This window comes from Gossypium raimondii, chromosome 11 (genome assembly GCF_025698545.1).
Source record: "Gossypium raimondii isolate GPD5lz chromosome 11, ASM2569854v1, whole genome shotgun sequence".
Taxonomy (NCBI): domain Eukaryota; kingdom Viridiplantae; phylum Streptophyta; class Magnoliopsida; order Malvales; family Malvaceae; genus Gossypium; species Gossypium raimondii.
This window is the reverse complement of record NC_068575.1, coordinates 8963412-8984117: the sequence shown is the minus strand read 5'-3', so window position 1 is coordinate 8984117 and position 20706 is coordinate 8963412. Positions and strand designations below refer to the sequence as shown.

The 20706-nt window shown below is 31.9% G+C and overlaps 1 protein-coding gene across 4 annotated transcripts; it reads left to right on the top strand.

Moving 5' to 3' along the window:
* The first annotated feature begins 1374 nt into the window (after nt 1-1374).
* LOC105804799 (sugar transporter ERD6-like 15) lies at nt 1375-9162 on the top strand. Of its 4 annotated transcripts, none has more exons than XM_012637559.2 (18): nt 1377-1690; nt 1771-1833; nt 1911-2000; nt 2074-2133; nt 5987-6052; nt 6146-6211; nt 6283-6358; nt 6441-6505; nt 6767-6859; nt 6949-7029; nt 7115-7199; nt 7294-7337; nt 7424-7486; nt 7569-7628; nt 7950-8003; nt 8085-8192; nt 8425-8539; nt 8628-9162. In XM_012637559.2, the coding sequence occupies exons 1-18, from the start codon at nt 1499-1501 to the stop codon at nt 8750-8752; spliced, it is 1506 nt and encodes a 501-aa protein (XP_012493013.1). In that variant the 5' UTR covers nt 1377-1498; the 3' UTR covers nt 8753-9162. The 4 variants fall into 4 exon arrangements, with proteins under 4 accessions (XP_052480211.1, XP_012493016.1, XP_012493013.1 ...); XM_012637561.2 differs by having other exon boundaries at nt 1378-1690; nt 8085-8141; XM_012637562.2 differs by lacking the exon at nt 5987-6052 and having other exon boundaries at nt 1376-1690.
* The last annotated feature ends 11544 nt before the right edge of the window (nt 9163-20706 follow it).

Sequence of the window (20706 nt, the reverse complement as noted above, 5' to 3'; positions counted from 1 at the left end):
TATTATGAATATCTTATTAAGTGAATGTTCATTAAGATCAAGATAAGTTTTGATGTATTTTAAATTCTTATAATCATTAGAAGTAGATATCTATTCCATTTATAATTATTATGCCTATAAATAGATATTTTAGAGAAGATTTATAAATATTCTAATTAATCAATAAAATACGCTCTCTCTCTCGTTCTCTAATTTTATTTATTATTTATTCTCTATATTTTATTTTATAATAAATATAACTTAAAACTTTTAAATAATAAAAATAATTAAATGCAATAAAGTATATGTCCCCATCGTCTAATGTACTCCTCGGTTGAACTAAAAAGAAAACAAAAAAAAATTTCAACTCAAAAAAATATCTACGTACGATTGAAGTGACGTTCCAACCCCTTTCCCAAACCCTACTGCCAATTATTTAATTTTTATCTTTCCACCTTTTACAGTAATCTTCAAGAAAAAATTAGTATTTTGCACCTTGTCTGAATTGCAACAAAAGATCATTTTTTAATGAATACATATATATACACTGTGGCGAACCCATGCCTCCTAAAATAGAAAATTTTTGTTCAAGTTTTTAAAATTTTAATATTATAATAATAAAACTGTACTTTGTCTCCTCCAAATGATAAAATTTTGATTTAATCCTTTAAAATTATAAAAAATATAGGTTAATAAAATGGTAAGATTGCGTTTACTAGAGTGAAAATATACAATTTAATTTCAGTCCCTAAAATTTCCTAGTTTTGTCCTGTATATATATATACAAGGGAGGGATCGAGTTCCATTAGTGTAAAATTTAAGTAATTTTATACTTTTTTATACTTTTTATGTTTTAATATTTTAACAACTTAATTGTTATATTTCGTGCTCCAATAATATAGATCATGCATGTCAAATTTGGTATAAATCAAAATTTTCTAACTATTCATTTTATGTAAATAAAAAAACTTACAACCATTAAAAATATATTAATATAGATAACATTTTAGATCGATATGATATGAATATTGGATTAATTCAAAATTTACATGCATAACAAGTATAATTTTGATAAATTTATTAGTTGGATTGTTAAAATATTAAGCGTATAATAAGTTACAAAAAGTGTAAAACCACTTAAATTTTACATCGGTATAAGTGGATCCTCATTATATATTAACAATCCAAACATTATATTTCATGCTCCTTATGTAAATTTGACATTCATTCTATGTAAAAACAAATTCAACAGTTAAATATATATTAGTATAGATAATATTTAGATTGATATGACAGAGATATCATGTCGATTAAAATATTTATCTGCATAACAAGTAGAAACATATTGAATAAATGTTGAGTTGGATGGTATAAAAAATAATGAGGTGGGTTAAGTTTTAAGTGGATACCTACAGCACTAATTTTGAAATCTAAAGTTCGTTGCCTTTTTTTTTCTTTTATAAATAGTTACTTGAAATTCGCAGTTGATTCTGTTAGCATCCTCGAAGAGGAACAATCTATGGAGCAGCAAAGAAAAGAAGCAACTGAGCGTTTGCTTTCCACTCAAGGACACAACAACCTTTTTTACAGTGAAGAAAATGATGGTGTCTGTGTCGGGGATGGAGGGTTGGTGGCTGTTTCCAATTTTACCAGCATTCTTGGTCTTAGCATCTTCATGGCTGCTTGCATTACCTTTGGTTTTGGCTGTGCCGTAGGTGCCTTTTCATTGAGCTGTTTTTTTAACAGTTTTAAAAAAGATGGAGCTTACTAATTTCTTGGATCGCATGGCAGATAGGATATTCATCGCCTACTCAATCTTCAATCATGGAAGACTTGGGACTTTCTGTGACTGAGGTAAAACAACCCATCCACTACTTATGTTCCGATTTTTAAGAGGTTTCAATTTGACAGTCAGTTCTCTGTTTCTGCAGTTCTCACTTTTTGGTTCAATTCTGAGTATTGGATCACTAATAGGTGCTGCAATAAGTGGGAAGATAACAGATTTGTTTGGTCGGAAACTGGTAAGCTTTCTCAAGAATTATTGAATATTAATTTGCTAAAATCTTACAAACTAACTCCGATGCCTTGAACCAGACCATGTGGATTTTGAATTTGTTCTACATCGGTGGATGGCTTGCCATAGCATTTACAAAGGTTTCAGCTCTTCTGCTTTTTCTTTTATAAGCTTTTGTTTACGACATGCTCTAGTTATGTACCAAGTTGGATATAAACTTGCATTGTTTTTTTCCATCACAATGCTAACTAGGATGTTGGTATTTTAGAAAAAATGTGAAAGAAAAATATATTGGAAGCACACTATAATTTATTGTATTGTTTAGATTATATAGCTAAAAAAAAAACAGAAAATGTATCCTACTAATATTCAGCCACATAATTTGCTTCTAAAATTATGTTACAAAATTAAAAATCCCTAAAAACTTGGTCTATAGTCTTATTATTCACCAAGTCTAAGGCACATTCTCAACACTCTTCATTGCCTTAGTAATTGCAAAAGCCTAATTTATTTCTTAAAACTTTAAATCTAAGGTTTGGAAGAGTCTTGGTTAACGTATTTGCAATTTGATATTCAGTCTTGCAAAAAATCGACTTGGTTTTACTAATCTTCTATTCTTCTTTCAAATTATATTCATCAATCCTATTGTACCAAGCCCTAGGAGCTTGTTTAAGACTGTAAAAGGCCTTATTTAATATGTAGACTTTCTCCTCCTCACTCTTAACTTGGAATCCCTTGGACTGCTTTTCTCTCATTGCTTCAATCCACTTGTCATCCTTTTCAGCTTCTTTAAATTGAGCATACTCAAATACAACAACAGTACACCTTCCATAAATTTTAGATAAAGATATTGTGTCACAAACCGGAACATCATCTATGTTGTCATCAAAGTACTGAGGAGTCTCTAGCAATTACTTCATTGTTGGCTTCTCCTTCATAAGAGTGAGTAAAACTCGATTCGACTCGAAAAAATTGAAAAAAATTCAAATTTCGAGTTAAACAAATCGAGTTATTCGAATCAACTCGAATTTTTTTTTTGAATTTCGAGTCCGAATCGAGTTGAGTTTTCGAATTCAAATAACTCGAATAATTCGAATAATTCGAATATCAAACTATAATATTTTACATTTTTACCCCAAACTCCCAAACCTTTTTACTTTTCCCTCAAAAATTTTACTCTTTCCCACTTTCGCCCCAAAACTTTTACTCCCCTCTCCTCCCAACCCCCCAATCTACCCAAAATCTATTTCCCACCAAAATTTTACTCTCCCATTTATTTTTTCTCAAAATTTTACTCCCAAAAACCCTCAAAACCTTTTATTTTCCCCCAAAATTTTTACTCCCTCCCACTTTTCCCCTAAAACTTTTATTCCCTTCCCATCTCACCTCTCATCTATCCCAAACCCTCCCCCCTCCAATTTTTTTTTAAATATTTTCCTTCCAAAATTTTACTTCCCCTATTTACTTTCCCTCAAACTTTTATTCCCAAAACTTTTTTATTTTTCCCCTAAACTTTTACTTCTCACCCTTTACTCTCAAATAAAAAATTAAAATTATCCAAAAAAAATCACTAAACATAAATAGTAATAGTTTTATTTATATCTACTATTTATATTATTAAATTAAATTTTATATTTTATATTATTTATATTATTGAATTGTTTAGTCATATTGAATATTTATATTAAAATTGAATTATTAATTATGCCATAAAATATTCGTGTTAAAATTTTATATTGGTATCAATTTCACATTTTGTTTTTAAAATAACTTTATTAAAAATCATATTTTTACATTTAATATATTTTTAATTCTAAAATACATAATGACAAGAATCAAGATAATTGAAACAACTAAGCAATCAAAGAAGCTAACCAATATATAAAAAATTAATAAATAAATTATGAAGTGATGAAAGTTAATAAAAAATTTGATTAAGGTGGACAAATTTTATTACGATGGGTGACAATGGTTACAAGGACCCAAAATTATTTTTTAAAATTTAACTCGAACAAATATATTCGATTCGATTCGATTCGAATTCCATCTCACTTGACTCGATTCGAGAAAACTTCAAATAAAGTGAGGATGATAAAATGAGATTCGAAAACTCGATTAACTCGAAAATTTTCGATTCGATTCGATTCGATTCGATCGAATTCTCACCCCTACTCCTTCATTAGATTTAGGGTAAAGCTTTTTGCTTTCATTTTTACTTTGAATACATCTTTGCCTTTTGATTATTTGATCAAGCACCATTTATTTTCAAATATGACCTTGAAATCTTTTTCAATCAATTGCCCAACACTAACAAGATTTTGGTCAATGTTAGGCACATATAGAAAATCAATTATGTGTTTCAAACCTGTTAAACTTTCAATAGTCACTTTTTCTTTTCCCTTAACTAGAATAAACTCACCATTTCCAACTTTTATTTTGGAAATGATAGTTTTACCCAGTTCTTTGAAAATTGTTGGGTTATTGTTCATGTGATTTGTGCAGCCTTTATCGATCAACCAGGAATCACTGGAGAAACATGTCACCACAAAAAGGAACTCATCTTCTTGTTTCAATAAATGCTTTTGTCTCTTCATATTGTTGAGACTTACAAACCCACTCTATGTGCCTAATATTGCCACATTTTCTGCATTTGATATTAGGCCTCCACTAACACTTCTTTGGCAAGTGATTTGTCTTCTTACAATATGGATACTAGAGAAACATGTTGCCACAAAAAGAAACTCATCTTCTTGTTGCTCAATAAATGCTTTTGCCTCTTCATGTTGTTGAGACTTAGACCCACTCTAAGTGCCCAATACTGCCACATTTTCTGCATTTGATATCAGGCCTCCACCAACACTTTTGGCAAGTGATTTGTCTTCTTACAGTATGGACATGGTGGATATATCTTATTGTTGTTATTATTGTTGGTCTTATCTTTAATTTTCTTGTTTTTACCTCTCGAATTTTTAAACTTTGCTCGAAAAGCACCCTCTATTGATGCTTCTCGTCTCATCTTCCTCCTTTCTTCTAGAGCATTCACTAATTCTGTCAAGGATATACTTGAAAAATTCTTAGGTTCTTCTAATGAAGAAATTTTAGACTTATTTTTCAGACAAAGTGACAAAAATTTTTTGCACTATTTGATCATTAGAAAAATCAATCTTACCTTGTTTACTATGCCCTCCAACTTGTTAGAATAGTCTTTAATGGTTTCTACCTCCTTCATTTTTAGCATTTCAAACTCTATGATCAAATTGAGCACCTGCATATTTTTTGTTCTTTCATTGCCCTGGTATTCCTTCTTGAGGTCTCAAATTGCATCTGCTCATCCCAAATTAATGGTTCTTGTAAATATTTTGCTTGAAACAACAGAGAAAAGACATGCTTTAGCTTTGGACTTCCTTGTCCTCTTCTCTTTGTGAGTCTTAATTTAGTTAATTCATTGTTGGATTTGTTGGCAATGACGGAACATCATAGTCTTCTTCTACTGCTTCCCAAAGATCCATTGCATCAAGATAGACTGTCATTCTAACAGCCCAAGTTTGATAATTATGACCATCAAAAATTGGTGGAACAATATGAGAAAACATTGTGTCAACTTCCATGTCTAAAGCTTATGCGTTTCTCTTAACTCAGAGATCCGATAAGATAGTATTTTAGAAAAACATATGAAACACAAAAAATGTAAAAGAAAAATATATTGGAAACACACTATAATCTGTTGTATTATTCAGATTATTAGCTAAAAAAATAACAGAAGATATATCCTGCTACTTACCCCTAAAGTCATGTGACAAAATTAAAAATCCCTAAAGACTTGGCCTGCAAACCTATTATTCAGCAAATCTAAGTCACATTCTCAATATAGGATTCTAGCTGTAAGACAATGATGGATCCATTAGAGGATTTTCAGGATTAGTTGCTGTCATGATCAATTCGCAATTGCTTGCTTTCATTTCATAATACCATGCTTTCATTTGTTTTCAAAAGGCCCCTTGGTTGCTTAACCTTGGAAGAATATCACTAGGATTCACAAATGGAATTTCCGGTTACTTGGTAACTCATCTGACGTCTTCTTTGATACATTTTTTTTATCCATTTGTTTTTAAATGTTGAATCACAATGGATAACCGTTTCAATCTCAAACAGGCGCCCATCTACATTGCAGAAATAACAACAAAGAATGTCAGGGGAAGGTTTACAACCATATTGCAGGTCATTAATCAAACATTGCCTGTAATACACTTATTGCCTCATGGTTCTTATACTACTAGCTAGTTCTGCAGTTGATGGTTGGTTGGGGCGCGTCGTTCATGTATGTTGTTGGTTCCTTTGTCCATTGGCGCACATTGGCTCTGTTAGGTAACTAAACTTCGAATTGCATTGGAAATTGGTTAGGCAATCAGATAGTTTTGTAACAGTTATTGAATGATTTTACATACAGCCACGATTCCCGGTCTGCTTCAAGTCCTACTCATCTTCTTCATACCAGAATCTCCTCGATGGCTGGTGAATCCAATTCGAGTTTCTCTTAAATTTTACAGCTACTGTTCAGTGTCTATCTTAAAAATTCGAGTTGAAAGAAAACAGAAAAACTCATTACTAACCTGCAAGATATTGTCCGTTTTGATATGGAAATCTCTAGTTTTGTCCTGCAGCTACAAAATGGCTTTGAGTTTCTACAAATATATCATAGCAGATCATCATAAGTTTTCTATTTCGGTTCAAATCTGCTCTGTGATTTATAGCTACCGAGAATATTCTGTGCAGGCAAAAGTTGGTCGTGAGAAAGAGCTTGAAGCCGCTTTGTTGTGCCTCAGGGGAGATAAAGCTGATATTTCTGATGAAGCAATTGAAATAAAAGTAGCCTTTGTTTTTTTCTTAGGAAAAAAGTAAAAACTTTTATAATGGTTCAATTTCTGCTTCTCTGAGCTTTTTTTTTCTTTTTACAGAATCATGTGGAGTCTCTTAAAAGTTCCTCAAGGGGAGGAATTGTAGACATATTTCAAAAGAAGTATGTTCGGCCATTGCTTGTAAGACACGTAACTTGGTTGAAATTGATCAATTTCTCTATGTTTGCTATATAATCCATTGATGTATCTCTTCTTTTCCTTATAGACTGTTGTTGGAATGATGGTCCTAACAAATTTGGGAGGAATAAATGCATTTGCATACTATTCTGGTGCTATTTTTGTCTCAGCTGGTAATATTACTGATCTTAACAATCTCCTAGAACTTCAAAAGAAAAATTATGAAAATTTCAACTATATAAAGTTCTATTTTATGACAATTGAAAGGTATATCGAGCATGGTAGGACTCATCACACTAGCTGCTACTCAGGTTTGCTTCACTGTCATTTTGGGGAGCTAAATTCTCTATTGATGGGATTAATGTCTCACTAAGTAAAGAATTGTTCTGTTTTGCAGACAGTAGTTGGTATTTTGGGTACAACCATAATTGATAAATTAGGAAGGCGACCACTCCTACTGGTCAGCCAAGGATAAACTTTTTGTAATGATCTGCCAAGTAAAATGCATTGTTACTGAACAATGATTTAACTGTGTCCATCAGGTTTCATCAGCTGGATTATGCTTTAGTAGCTTCCTCACAGGAGTATCATTCTTCTTAAAGGTACTAATGTGATGACCAGGATTCGGATATCTCCCCCTCGTCACTGCACGTGGCAAGATTTGTTTCATCACCCTCGCGTATGCTTACATCAAAGGTATTATCCCATAAGATAGTTCTATTGCCCTCACAAGTACCAATGATCTCTCCCTCATTTTGAATCAATGTAAGCGTAAGCGATGGGATATCGTGCAATGATGCAGGAGAAACATTCGAAGCTCAGTCATTATAACTAAAAATGTGCCTTTATTTGCCCCCCATTGATCTTATTACTGCATTTCACTATGTCCTAACATATCAGATACAATGATCAATATTGAGCAGGATTTTAATTGGTGGGATCAAGGTAGTCCTATTTTGGCATTCATTGGCTTATTGGTAAGTCATCCATTTTTCTCTTCCATTCTGTTTTTCTCCCCTTTTTCTTTAGCAATTCTAAATATTGGATTATGCTTTCAGATGTATATGGGCTCGTATGCACTTGGCGGAGGACTACCATGGCTGCTAGTATCAGAGGTCTGCAAACTGTTTTCACCTATGTTGCTCCAACTCTTCATGTTTCTCCAAGTAACTATATCCAACCATATCGGGACATGTGTTTGAAGATATGATCTTCCAAAAACCCTCCAAAAAAATTAAAAAACTTGTTAAAAAGTTGGATATACCTCCGTCGGATAAATATCTGTATCCGACACTTACACTTCACTCTAAGTAACACAGGTGTTCGCCTTTATTTATTTATTCGGTCATCCATTTTTGCATCATATTGATTATTGAACTATATTTGCTTGTATCACAGTTATTCCCAATAAATGTAAAAGGTTCAGCAGGAAGCATCTGTAATTTTATGGGCAATTCCACTGGTTGGGTTGTTGGATACTACTTTAACTTGCTAACTGAATGGAGCTCAGCAGGTGATTCATGCCTTACTCATTTTTGCCATAACATTTCTCAAGCTTTTAGACCTTAGAAATGACTGCATTTCTTTTGGCATTGTTTCAGGGATATTCTTTACATTTTCAGCATTTTGCTGTGCAAATTTCATCCTAATAGCGACGATGGTACCCGAGACTAAAGGACGAACACTGGAGGAAATCCAAGCATCAATTACTCCCTCTTCAGACTGAAACAGCAGCGGCTTTTCCAAAAGTTATTTCATCATCAGCAATTTGCTTTAAATCTTGATCTGTCTTGCTGTTGCATATGCCAAACTCTTTAGCGACATTGTTGCTCTTATACTACAACATACCATCGATACGAATAGGTAACGATGGGACCTGACAAGGCTAAAACCCAGCAACACTAGTTTATCTGTCCCTATCATTAGGCAATATCTGGATCCTGTTAGCTCACTTATTAAGTATGAAATTTAATTAGGATTGCTTGATTAACAAGTGAGCCACTTGCTTTTGTGGTTGACCAATTAGAACATTGGTTGACGTTGTTAAAATGGGGTTATTGGTATGTGGGTGGTGTGACTAGCATATATATGAAAAATATTTAGCCATGGGAAAAACGGTGTCTTCTTAGGTTCACATGTGAATTTCGCCAAGTTATTTATACATTTTTAAAATTTTAATGATTTAGAACTCAAAAGAGAAAAAAAAAGTTAAATAGTTTAATTTTGTAACATTTTGAAACAAAATAAAAAATATTCACTTAATAACCATGAAATTAAAAAAAATTAAAAATAATCATTTATGTATAATTTAAATTATGCTTTTAGTTATTAAATTTTAATTTCTTACAAAATAATTATTAAAATTTTTAGTTATTAAATTTTAATTTGTTACAAAATTATTATTAACATTGTTGATTTCTTACATTTTATGACTAATCATTATCCTTTGTTGAACATGTGATGTGTGACACAAATCTAATATTTCTATTTATTGTGAACGAGTAATTCAGGTGAATGTCACGTAAGTCGAAAGAAATTCTAAACAAAAACAAAACCTTTCTTTCATGAACCTTATACAGTTGTCGGTGCAATTCCACTGCTACCAAATGTCCATAGAGCCAAGGCTCGAGCTTTCGAGGCTTCAATGTCCAAATCTGTTTGCATAAATGAGAGCCAAAGCAGTTCGACGATGCCTTATAGTAGAATCACCTCGAGCGGACTATGTTGGAACATTTTCAAATATTTATAGTGTTCCAATAACTATAAATCACTACACCAAAACAGGTTTTTAACAGCGTTTTTTAGGCCTTCATTTATGCAAATTGATTTCCAAGAATATCAAAATCCAAAAAATTTTGAAAATGGGGGGAGATTGTTGGAACATTTTCAAATATTTATAATGTTCCAATAACTATAAATGAATGGGTGTAATTAATCAAAAGTTATATTATTTAATTTTTGAAAAGAATTATAACTATTTAAATAATATTATTTGAATAGTTATAATATTAAATGAATAATTATGTGTTTATTTTAAAGACATTATTATTCAGAAAGACACCTATTGATGAAAGATGTTTCTATGAAGAGACATGAAAATTTCTATAAATAGGAATGAGATTTCATTTGGAAAACATACCAACAAATTCTAATATTCTCTCTTTCCTTCCTTCATTTTTATAATATTATTAGATTATTATATAAAGTATTATTGCAGAAATCTTTTATGGAAATTAAGTTTCTTATCACACATTGCTCAGTGTGTAGTGGGCTACTCTTGTTAGTGCAAAACGCAAATAGTCATTGGCTTCATTGTATCCTCGAGGTTAATTTGTTTGGAACTCATTTGCACATCGAAAATAGGTGGGGGCGAATATAACCTTAAAGATAGTGACTTGATACACGCCTTGGAGCCTTATCCTATTTCTTCTTTTTTTGTTCAAGTTTCGTTCGTGTGTTTGAGATTTTCTTCACTGGAAATTTGTACTAATAGACCATATTTGGGTCCTTTAGCTGGAACTTTGACTCTTACAAGAACAGGGGACTTGGAGATTCATATCTGAGTCTTAGGGAACTTAACATACAACACCAACAAAGGCATTCCCACCTCTGCCATGCCCATTTATTTGGTCACTTGAGAACCAAACCAAAACCCATCTATTTTAAGGGTCAAGTTAGCCTTTTTCTATTTTTTTAGGGGGGTGGTTGTGTTTTTAATGGAGGAAGATGGATTCTATGTCACTATTTAATAGTAGTATTTGTGACACATGATATTTTTGATAAGTCTTGAATGTAGGGTAGTGATTTAATGACCATTTTGTAATAAGTTAAAGTTTAATGATTAAAAAGTAATTTAAACTATACATAAATGATAATTTTAGTAGTTTATCAGAAAAATAACATTATAATAAATTTGAATTTAACAGAAATTTAATGATGTTAACCATTTGACTTGCATTTTTAAATTTAAAAAATTAAAAAAAATTAAAAGTGTGTTTGGTTTCAGAGAACATTCTCTATTTTCATTTTCAGAAAACAATTTTCATTTTTATTTTTCAAAAGTGAAAAATATGTTTGATAAATGGAAATAAAATTTGTTTTCAATAGTGAAAAATGCTGTTGATGCGTATTTTAAAAATAAAATGAAAAAGAATTAAATTAAATTATAATTTATTTAAAATTATAAAATATAATTAAATAAAAATTTAAAGTTATAAAAATAAAAAGTTGTTTTAAAAGAATTTGAATTTGGATAATTTTAATGCATAAAATGAAGCTTAAAATAATTCCTAGTTTTCAACATTTTCCATTTTCCCGAAACATTTTTATTCTCTAATTTCTACATATTTTTGTTTTGTTTTTAAAGATCATTTTCAAAATTGTTAGGCGAACAAGTTTTTTTCATTATTTTTAAAATAAAATTACGCTGTTCCTGAAATCAAACGCATTTCTTAAAATAAAAGTATAAAAAGTACAGAATATAGAACATATTTTAAGCTTAATAAAATATAATTTAGTTTTTTTAAAATTAATACAAATAATAACACGTGGTCTTCAATGCAATAAAGTGCATGTCCCCATCGTTTAATCTACCCCACATTGAACCAACAACAATCAACTCAAAAAAAATATCTACATATTAACGTGCCAACTTTTTTGCCAATAATTTAATTTATATGTTTCCACCTTTTAAAGTAATCTTTAAAAATATATTTTTAATATATATAAAAGTTTTTTTTAAAATTGACCCAAATTTTTTATTAATTACGAAAGTGACTCATTTTCAGAATCATGTATGTAAATGACCCGTTTGCTATGGTGAACCATGGTGTCGTCATTGCCTTTGACGGCACCACCCCTAATAATTCCACAATCATTGGTCGGTTTCTTAAAAAAAAATTCCCGGGGTGCCGTCGTTGACATTGGCAGCACCAGTATATCTACATGTACATATCAAGTGAGGTGTTCATTATGGTGGGCACAAGTTGATGGCAATATAAGTGTGGTAGCGGTTCTAGTTAGCCAACCAAATATTGCACCAGTACAAGCACCCTTGGGTTACAGGATTTGTGATGGACCTAATTCAAGCAAAGTTAAATACTACAGGTGAAAAGTATGGAATTTTTGGGTTATTTTCGTAATTAAATAATTTATTGTGGACTCAAATCAAGCAAAGTTGAATATTATGGGATTATCGATGGACCTAATTCAAGTAGAAGATGATGGAACTAGAGGAAGAAAAAGGAAAAAAAGAAAAGGGTGAATTTTAGACCATGTAGAAAAAATTGAGATGGAGATGAAAGATATGGCATTTCATTCATACTTTTTTAATGAAGAATGCTTAAATTTTAAGTGTGATTTGGTTTCATTATTGATTTGTTTAAGAAATCTTTAAATTTGTATGATATGAAATCTATTTTACTTTAGAGTTGATGCATGATTTGTTTGAGTTAGTAATTTTTTTAATTTTCAAGTATTTTTCGTTTATTTGATTTGAATTATGGAAAATAATAGTTATTTGAATAATTTATTATCTAAATATTTTCTATTTAAATTATTTATGGTTATATAATAATGAAATATTTGGAAGCCAAGAATTTTCTATTATGCTAGATGAGTTTTTATTGCACTTGTTTGTTTTGCATCTATTTATTTGACAAGTCTACATATATATATATATATATGTTTTTAATACAACATGATAATTAAAATAAAATTAACATACACAACTTTTGAGAAAAAAAAAAGCAAGGAGAGAAATAAAATTGGAAAAAAAAAAGAAATAAATTTCGTAATTAAGAAAAAAATTGGTCAATTTTTAAAAAATAAAAAAAGGAAAAAAGAAGCTGACGCGTGTGTCCGAACGCGCTACCGTTCGGCGTTGCCTGTCTGATGCAGGCGTCAACCTATTTTTATTTTTCTTTCCTTCCTTCCCTCCTTTATTTCTTTTCTCTCTTTTCTTACTCTCTCCAACTGTTCCCACCTATAAATTGTCCCCCCAAATTTTACTTGGTCCCCCACTAGAGTTGTATTACAAAAAAAGTTTTGAAATTTTTTTTTGATAAATATCCGAAAATCAGAATTTGTTTGTGTTGGTTTTTTTTTTTTGATTTTAAGGTATGTTAATTTGGTTTTAATTTATTTAATTTAATCAATGTTTTTAATTTGATTTGTTTTATTATTGAATTTCATTTATGTTTCATATGATGATTTTATTTATTTATATTCTTGTATATATAGTTAATTTGAATTATATTTTTGCATTTGCATGATTTATTGCGATTATTTTATTTAGTTGTTGGGAAAAATATTATAAACTTATTTTAAAATATAGAACACCATTGATGGTTGGTCATTGTGTTATTTTCAATTGCTAAGAAAAATAGTATAAAACTTATTTACAGACTTTATTAAACAAAATTCCGCTGTAGTGTAATGGTAAGATATGGAAGTAATAATCTCAAGTTCAAGGCTAAAAGTTAAGCGACTTCAATTATTATCTTGCAATGAGAAGAAAATAAGTGGGAATAATTTGTCTTAAAAGCAAGAAAATATTGCCATTGTTTAAAAATTAATTTGCACTTCATTGATTGTTTAAAAATTATGTAAATATACAATTTGCTCTCCTTGCACGTTTTTGTCTACTGTGTTTAGCAGGGTTTTGTTTCTTTTAGGGTTTCAGTTTGTTTTTGTGGTTTTTTACTAAGATTTGGGTGGAGCCATTTAGATTAATCGCTTGATTTCTTTAAACTTGGGGACTTTTCGCTGGATGATATAGGGGAATGGAAAGAGGTTTTGTTGCGCTATCATTGAATGGAAAGAGGTTTTGTTGCGCTATCATTGGACGATGAGGAAGAAGAGGTTGTTCAGGTGCAGAGAGAGCCACATCCGGTTTCTGCGGAAGAGGATTTTTGTTTGGTCGGGTGTTTTTTAACAAGTGTTATCCACTTTCCAGCGATGAGAAGCACAATGTCTAATCTCTAGCATCCAGTTAAAAGGGTCCAAATTTCAAATTTGGGTGAGAAAAGATTTTTGTTTAGATTTTTTCATAGAATGGATCTTGAAAGGGTGCTGAAAGGATCTCCATAGACTTTTAACAGTCATTTATTGTTGGTTCATTTTTTGGAGGAGGGAGAGGATCCGCTGAGGAGGCCTCTAATCTTTGCAAATTTTTAGGTCTAAATTAATGATGTGCCTCAAGGATATTTCTCTAAGGCGATGGCGAGACAAATAGGGAACTTTATTGGTAAGTTATTAGGATACGATGGTGCGAACCTAGGTAGAAGAGTGTGAAATTACCTTCGAATGAGGATTCAATTGGACGTGAGATGCCCTTGGAGAAGGAAGATAAAGGTTTTAGTTTCATTCGGGGTTTGTTCGTATGCAGTTTTAAATATGAATGGTTAACTTTGTTCTGTTTCTTTTGTGGCTGATAAGGTCATGGTGATTCTTTTTGTCAAGTGAAAATGGATCTAGAGTTTGAAGTAGCTGAGATAGGATGAGACCTTTCATTAAGGGATCAATTTGGAAGATCTTTCGTGATGAACAGTATATGGTTGAGGGGAGAGGGGGGAGAGACAAGGTGGGGGGAATAGTTACGAAGGGGCTGATTTGGGTAGAAGTAAAAGGGAGGAAGAGATTGAAGGTGGGTTGGGATGCCAAATCGACCACATATTGGGGATGAATTTGGAAGGAGACCTTAATCGAAATTTGGATGTGGATGTGGTTTAATCAAATTTACAAGGCCGAGTGAACATGGACCAAGATTTGGTGATGTATATGATGGAGGGTGATGATGGGAAAAAGAGGCCTAGAATGGAGAGTGATAAATCTATGGAAGGGGAAGAGATGGGATCCTTGGTCGTGAGGAATAGAAGAATGGTGTATCGGCGGTTGCTAAGGGGAAAGCTAACCGGTTACAATGAAAATCTTTAGTTGGAATATCCGTCGGCTATTAGGAGGTTTCAATATGTGCTAAAGCTTTATAATCCCTAGGTGGTCTTCATTATGGAGACTAAACTAAGCAAGGTACGATGAAAAATGTTAGGAGGAAGTGTGGTTTTCTAAATGGAATTGATATTGAAGCAGATGGTTCGAGGGGAGGTTTATGCTTGGCATGGAAGGATAATACAAATATTTGTTTAAAAAGTTTTTCGGCTTATCATATTGATGTCGTATTGAAGGAAAATGCTGATGGAAAGGAATAGAGTTTTACGTGATTTTATGGCTCCCCTTATGCGCAAAATAGAGGAGCTACTTGGGGTACACTGAGAAACCTGAATCAACTTTAAGGTTGAATCAACTTTAAGGTTTACCTTGGATGGTTTGTGGAGATTTTAACGAGATTCTTTAGTATTTTGAGAAGGTGGGTGGCACACGAAGAGAAGAGAGGAGGATGGTGGAGTTTAGGGATGTTTTGGAGGAGTGTCAACTAATGGATATTAGTTTCTTAGGTACTTGGTTTACATAGGAAAGAGGGAATTTGTGATGGACTAATATTTGTGAAAGGCTTGATAGAGGAGTGACAAATATGGAATAAAGGAATATGTTTCCATCAGCAGTATTTCACCATTTTTTGCATTCTTTTTCTGACCATTGTCCTATCTTACTTGATAAAGATATAGAATCGAAGATCATGTCCAAAAGGGTATTTCGATTTGAGGCGTTGTGGGTGAAGGAAGAAAGCTGTGTGGATGAGATTAGACGGTTGTGGAAAGTAGATAGAGGTGATATTTTAGAAAAATTGAAACTTTTACAGAGTGGGCTCGTGGGATGGGCAGCTGGACTTAGACAAAAGAGGGAAGGGCAAAGGAAGAAACTGACAAAAAAAATAGAGTTAAACTAACAGAAAAAATAGAGTTTCTCTTAGATCAAGATAAAACTGATGAAAGTATGGTTGAATTGATTGATACTAGAGTACATCTTAATTTGGAGATTAGTAAAGATAAAATGTATTAGGAGCAAAGGGTTAAGGTAAACTGGTTGAAATTTGCTGTTGATAAAGGGTTAAGGATTGAAAGATGTATTTCTGAGGAAGAAAATTTGATGTTGATAAAGAATTATACGAAGGAGGAGGTTGTGGCGGCTCTCAATGAGATGTGTCCTACAAAAGCATCGGGAGAGGATGGTTTTTTAGCTTTATTATTTCAACAGTTTTGGCATATTGTGGGCGACGAGGTTACGAATTATTGCTTGGGGATTTTAAACAAAGGTATGCCTGTGGACCATTGTAATTTTACTAATATTGTACTTATACCTAAAGTCTCTAATCTAGTGAACTTAGGAAATTTCAGACTTATTAGTTTATGCAATGTCCTCTATAAAATATTAGCCAAAATGATAGCGAATCAATTCAAAAGCATCATAGGCAGTTGCATTGATGGTACCCAAAGTGTCTTTGTGTTGGATAGATTAATTTCGAATAATGTGCTCCTTGCATATGAGATTCTTCATACCTTTAGACAAAAAAGAGTTGGGAAGAAAGGTTTTATGGAATAGTTAGACATGAGCAAAGCGTATGATAGGGTGGAGTGGAATTTCCTAAAAGTTATGATGTTAAGAATGGGATTTCATACTTTGTGGATGGAAAATATAATGAAGTGCGTCACTTTGGTCTCATATTTAGTAATAATTAATGGAAGAAATTGTCAGACTTTTAAATCGGTGAGAGGAATCAGACAAGGGGACCCTCTTATTCCCTTCTTATTTCTTATTTTTAGTGAGGGACTTTCGGCGCTTATGAGGATGGCCTTGAGGGAAGGGTCAATTAAAGGAGCTAAGGCAAGTAGAGAGGTTCCATTAGTTTCTCATTTATTATTTGCGGATGACAATATTTTGTTTGGAAAAGCTAGTAAGAGGGGTGCACAAGTTTTGAAATCAAACCTAAAGGAATACGAAAGATGCTCGGGGCTAAGCATCAGTTACGAAAAATCAACGGATTTTTATATTGCTAACATTTCAGAAGAATTCGGGAAAGTTGTTTCCAATATTCTTGGTGTGAGAAATTCAAATAATATGGAAAAATATCTTGGTTTACCAAATGTTGTGGGGAAAAATAAAAAAGTTTCTTTTCAGCTCTTAAAGGATCGCATGAGGCAATGAATTGAGAATTGGAATGTGAGATTCCTTTCTCAAGAAGTCAAGGAAGTGTTTATTAAAGCCATTTTACATGCTATACCTACTTAAACTATAGCCTATTTTTTACTTCCAAAATCTTTATGTGTGGAATTGGACAACATAATGGTTCAATTTTGGTGGCAAAAAGGAGAAGAGCGAAAAGGGATCCATTGATGCAGTCGGGAACAACTTTGCGATCTTAAGGAGAATAGGGGTATGGGATTCCGTAGTTTATCCAAATTCAATGTTGCATTATTAGCTAAACAAGGTTGGCGCATTCTTAATAATCCAGATTCAATATTAACGAAAGTTCTAAAAGCAAAGTACTTTCCAAATACTGATTTTCTTAATTTTGAGTTAGGAAGGTTATCTTCATTTACTTGGAAGAGTATATGGGTTGCTAAAGGATTGTTGATGAATGGGATTTGTTGGAGGGTGGGAACTGTTAGTTCAAATCTCCGGTGAAGAAAATCTCGAACACACTAACGGAACTCGAACAGAAAAAGAATAGGACAAGGCTCCAAGGTAGGGGTGAGCATTCGATCGAATCGAATCGAAAATTTTCGAGTTAATCGAGTTTTCGAATCTCATTTTATCATCCTCACTTTATTTGAAGTTTTCTCGAATCGAGTCAAGTGAGATGGAATTCGAATCGAATCGAATCGAATCGAATATATTTGTTCGAGTTAAATTTTAAAAAATAATTTTGGGTCCTTATAACCATTGTCACCCATCGTAATAAAATTTGTCCACCTTAATCAAATTTTTTATTAACTTTCATCACTTCATAATTTATTTATTAATTTTTATATATTGGTTGGCTTCTTTGATTGCTTAGTTGTTTCAATTATCTTGATTCTTGTCACTATGTATTTTAGAATTAAAAATATATTAAATGTAAAAATATGATTTTTAATAAAGTTATTTTAAAAATAAAATGTGAAATTGATACCAATATAAAATTTTAACACGAATATTTTATGGCATAATTAATAATTTAATTTTAATATAAATATTCAATATGACTAAACAATTCAATAATATAAATAATATAAAATATGAAATTTAATTTAATAATATAAATAGTAGATATAAATAAAACTATTACTATTTATGTTTAGTGATTTTTTGGATAATTTTAATTTTTATTTGAGAGTAAAGGGTGAGAAGTAAAAGTTTAGGGAAAAATAAAAAGTTTTGGGAATAAAAGTTTGAGGAAAGTAAATAGGGAAGTAAAATTTTGGAGGGAAAATATTTAAAAAAATTAGAGGGGGGAGGGTTTGGGGTAGATGAGAGGTGAGATGGGAAGGAATAAAAGTTTTAGGGAAAAGTGGGAGGAGTAAAAATTTTGGGGAAAATAAAAGGTTTTGAGGGTTTTGGGAGTAAAATTTTGAGAAAAATAAATGGGAGAGTAAAATTTTGGTGGGAAATGGATTTTGGGTAGATTGGGGGTTGGGAGGAGTAAAAGTTTTGGGGAAAGTGGGAAGGAGTAAAAGTTTTGAGGGAAAAGTAAAAAGGTTTGGGAGTTTGGGGTAAAAATGTAAAATATTATAGTTTGATATTCGAATTATTCGAATTATTCGAGTTATTCGAATTCGAAAACTCAACTCGATTCGAACTCGAAATTCGAAAAAAAAAATTCGAGTTGATTCGAATAACTCGATTAACTCGAATAACTCGATTCGTTTAACTCGAAATTCAAATTTTTTTCGATTTTTTCGAGTCGAATCGAGTTTTGCTCACCCCTACTCTAAGGCGTGTATCAAGCGACTATCTTTAAGGTTATATTTTCCCCCACCGATCTTCGGTGTGCAAATGAGTTCCAAGCAAATTAACCTTAAGGATACAATGAAGCCAATGACTATTTGCATTTTGCACTGACAAGAATAGTCCATTACGCACTGAGCAATGTATAACAAAAACTCAATTTCTACGAAGGATTTCTGCAGTAACACTTTATAGAATAATCTAATAATATTAGAAAATGAAGGAAGGAAAGAAAGAATATTAGAATTTGTTGGTGTGTTTTCCAAATGAAATCTTATTCCTATTTATAGGAATTTTCATGTCTCTTCATTGAGACATCTTTCATCAATAGATGCCTTTCTGAATAATAATGTTTTAAAATAAACACATAATTATTCATTTAATATTATAACTATTCAAATAATATTATTTAAATAGTTATAATTTTTTTCAAAAATCAAATAATATAATCTTTTGATTAATTACACCCTTTCATTTATAGTTATTGGAACACTATAAATATTTGAAAATGTTCCAACAATATTCCCTCATTTTGAAAATATTTTAGATTTTGATATTCTTGGAAATAAATTTGCATAAATGAAGGTATCTTACGATTGAACCTTCACTTAGTGAATATATGTTAAAGTTAATCAAAATTGCATGGTAGACTAAGCTTTGAACCAACTATTCCATTTGATTAACCGAACACATCTCACACAATGATTTCAACATCAGTCAATGCATAGTATCTAGGGACACTATTATAGCCATGTGTCTCTGTCCTCTTTTCATGAGTGTCGTTAGAGCCAAGTCCTTGAGCTCCTAGAAGTGGCCACACTTCCACTCACACAGGTAGATCCCATCAAGAATGTTCCCGTAATTATAACACTCTAACATATTTATGTTATAGGTTCATTAAGAGTACATTACTCATCCTTCCCTTATCATTACGAGTACCTAGCACTTTAATCTTAGGATGGATTTATTTATAGCGCTAACAGTCACATACTAATGATGTACTTTGTCTCATTGAACTCAAGACTTGACGTTGTACAAGGCGTTGAGTCGAGTTTCCATCATGGGTGACTCTAATTAATGAGCTTGACTCTCATCCCTTTTGAAGTCCTTTTTACTGCATCTCTAGCAAGACTTTTTGTCAAAGGATTCACCAAATTTTCACTTGACCTCACATAATTAATAGTGATCACTCCATCAGAGATTAATTGTCAGACATAACTATGTCTTAATCCAATGTGTCTAGACTTTCCATTATATACTTGGCTATATGCCTTTGCTAGAGTAGCCTCACTATCACAACGGATAGAAATAGGTGAAATTGGCTTAGGCCATAAAGGTGCATCATAAAGAAAATTTCTTAACCATTCTACTTCTTTAGATGCAGCCGCTAATGCAATAAATTATGCTACCATGGTGGAATCAATAATACATGTTTGTTTCTTGGAACCCCAAGAAATGGCTTCTCCACTAAGAATGAAGATCCATCCACTAGTAGATGCATGATCTTCCAAACTTGTAATCCAACTAGCATCCGAATACCTTTCTAAAACAGGAGGATATCCATTATAACACAATCCATAGTTAATAGTTTTCTTTAAGTACCTAAGCACTCTATTCAAAGCTTGCCAATGCAAATTACTCGGATTACTTATGTACCTACTCAATTTTCCAACAACATATGCAATATCAAGTTTTGTACAAGTCATTATGTACATAAGACAACCAATTAGACTTGCATATTTCAATTGAAAAATTTTCCTACTAGCATTAGATACTAATTTTATTTTAGGATCTATG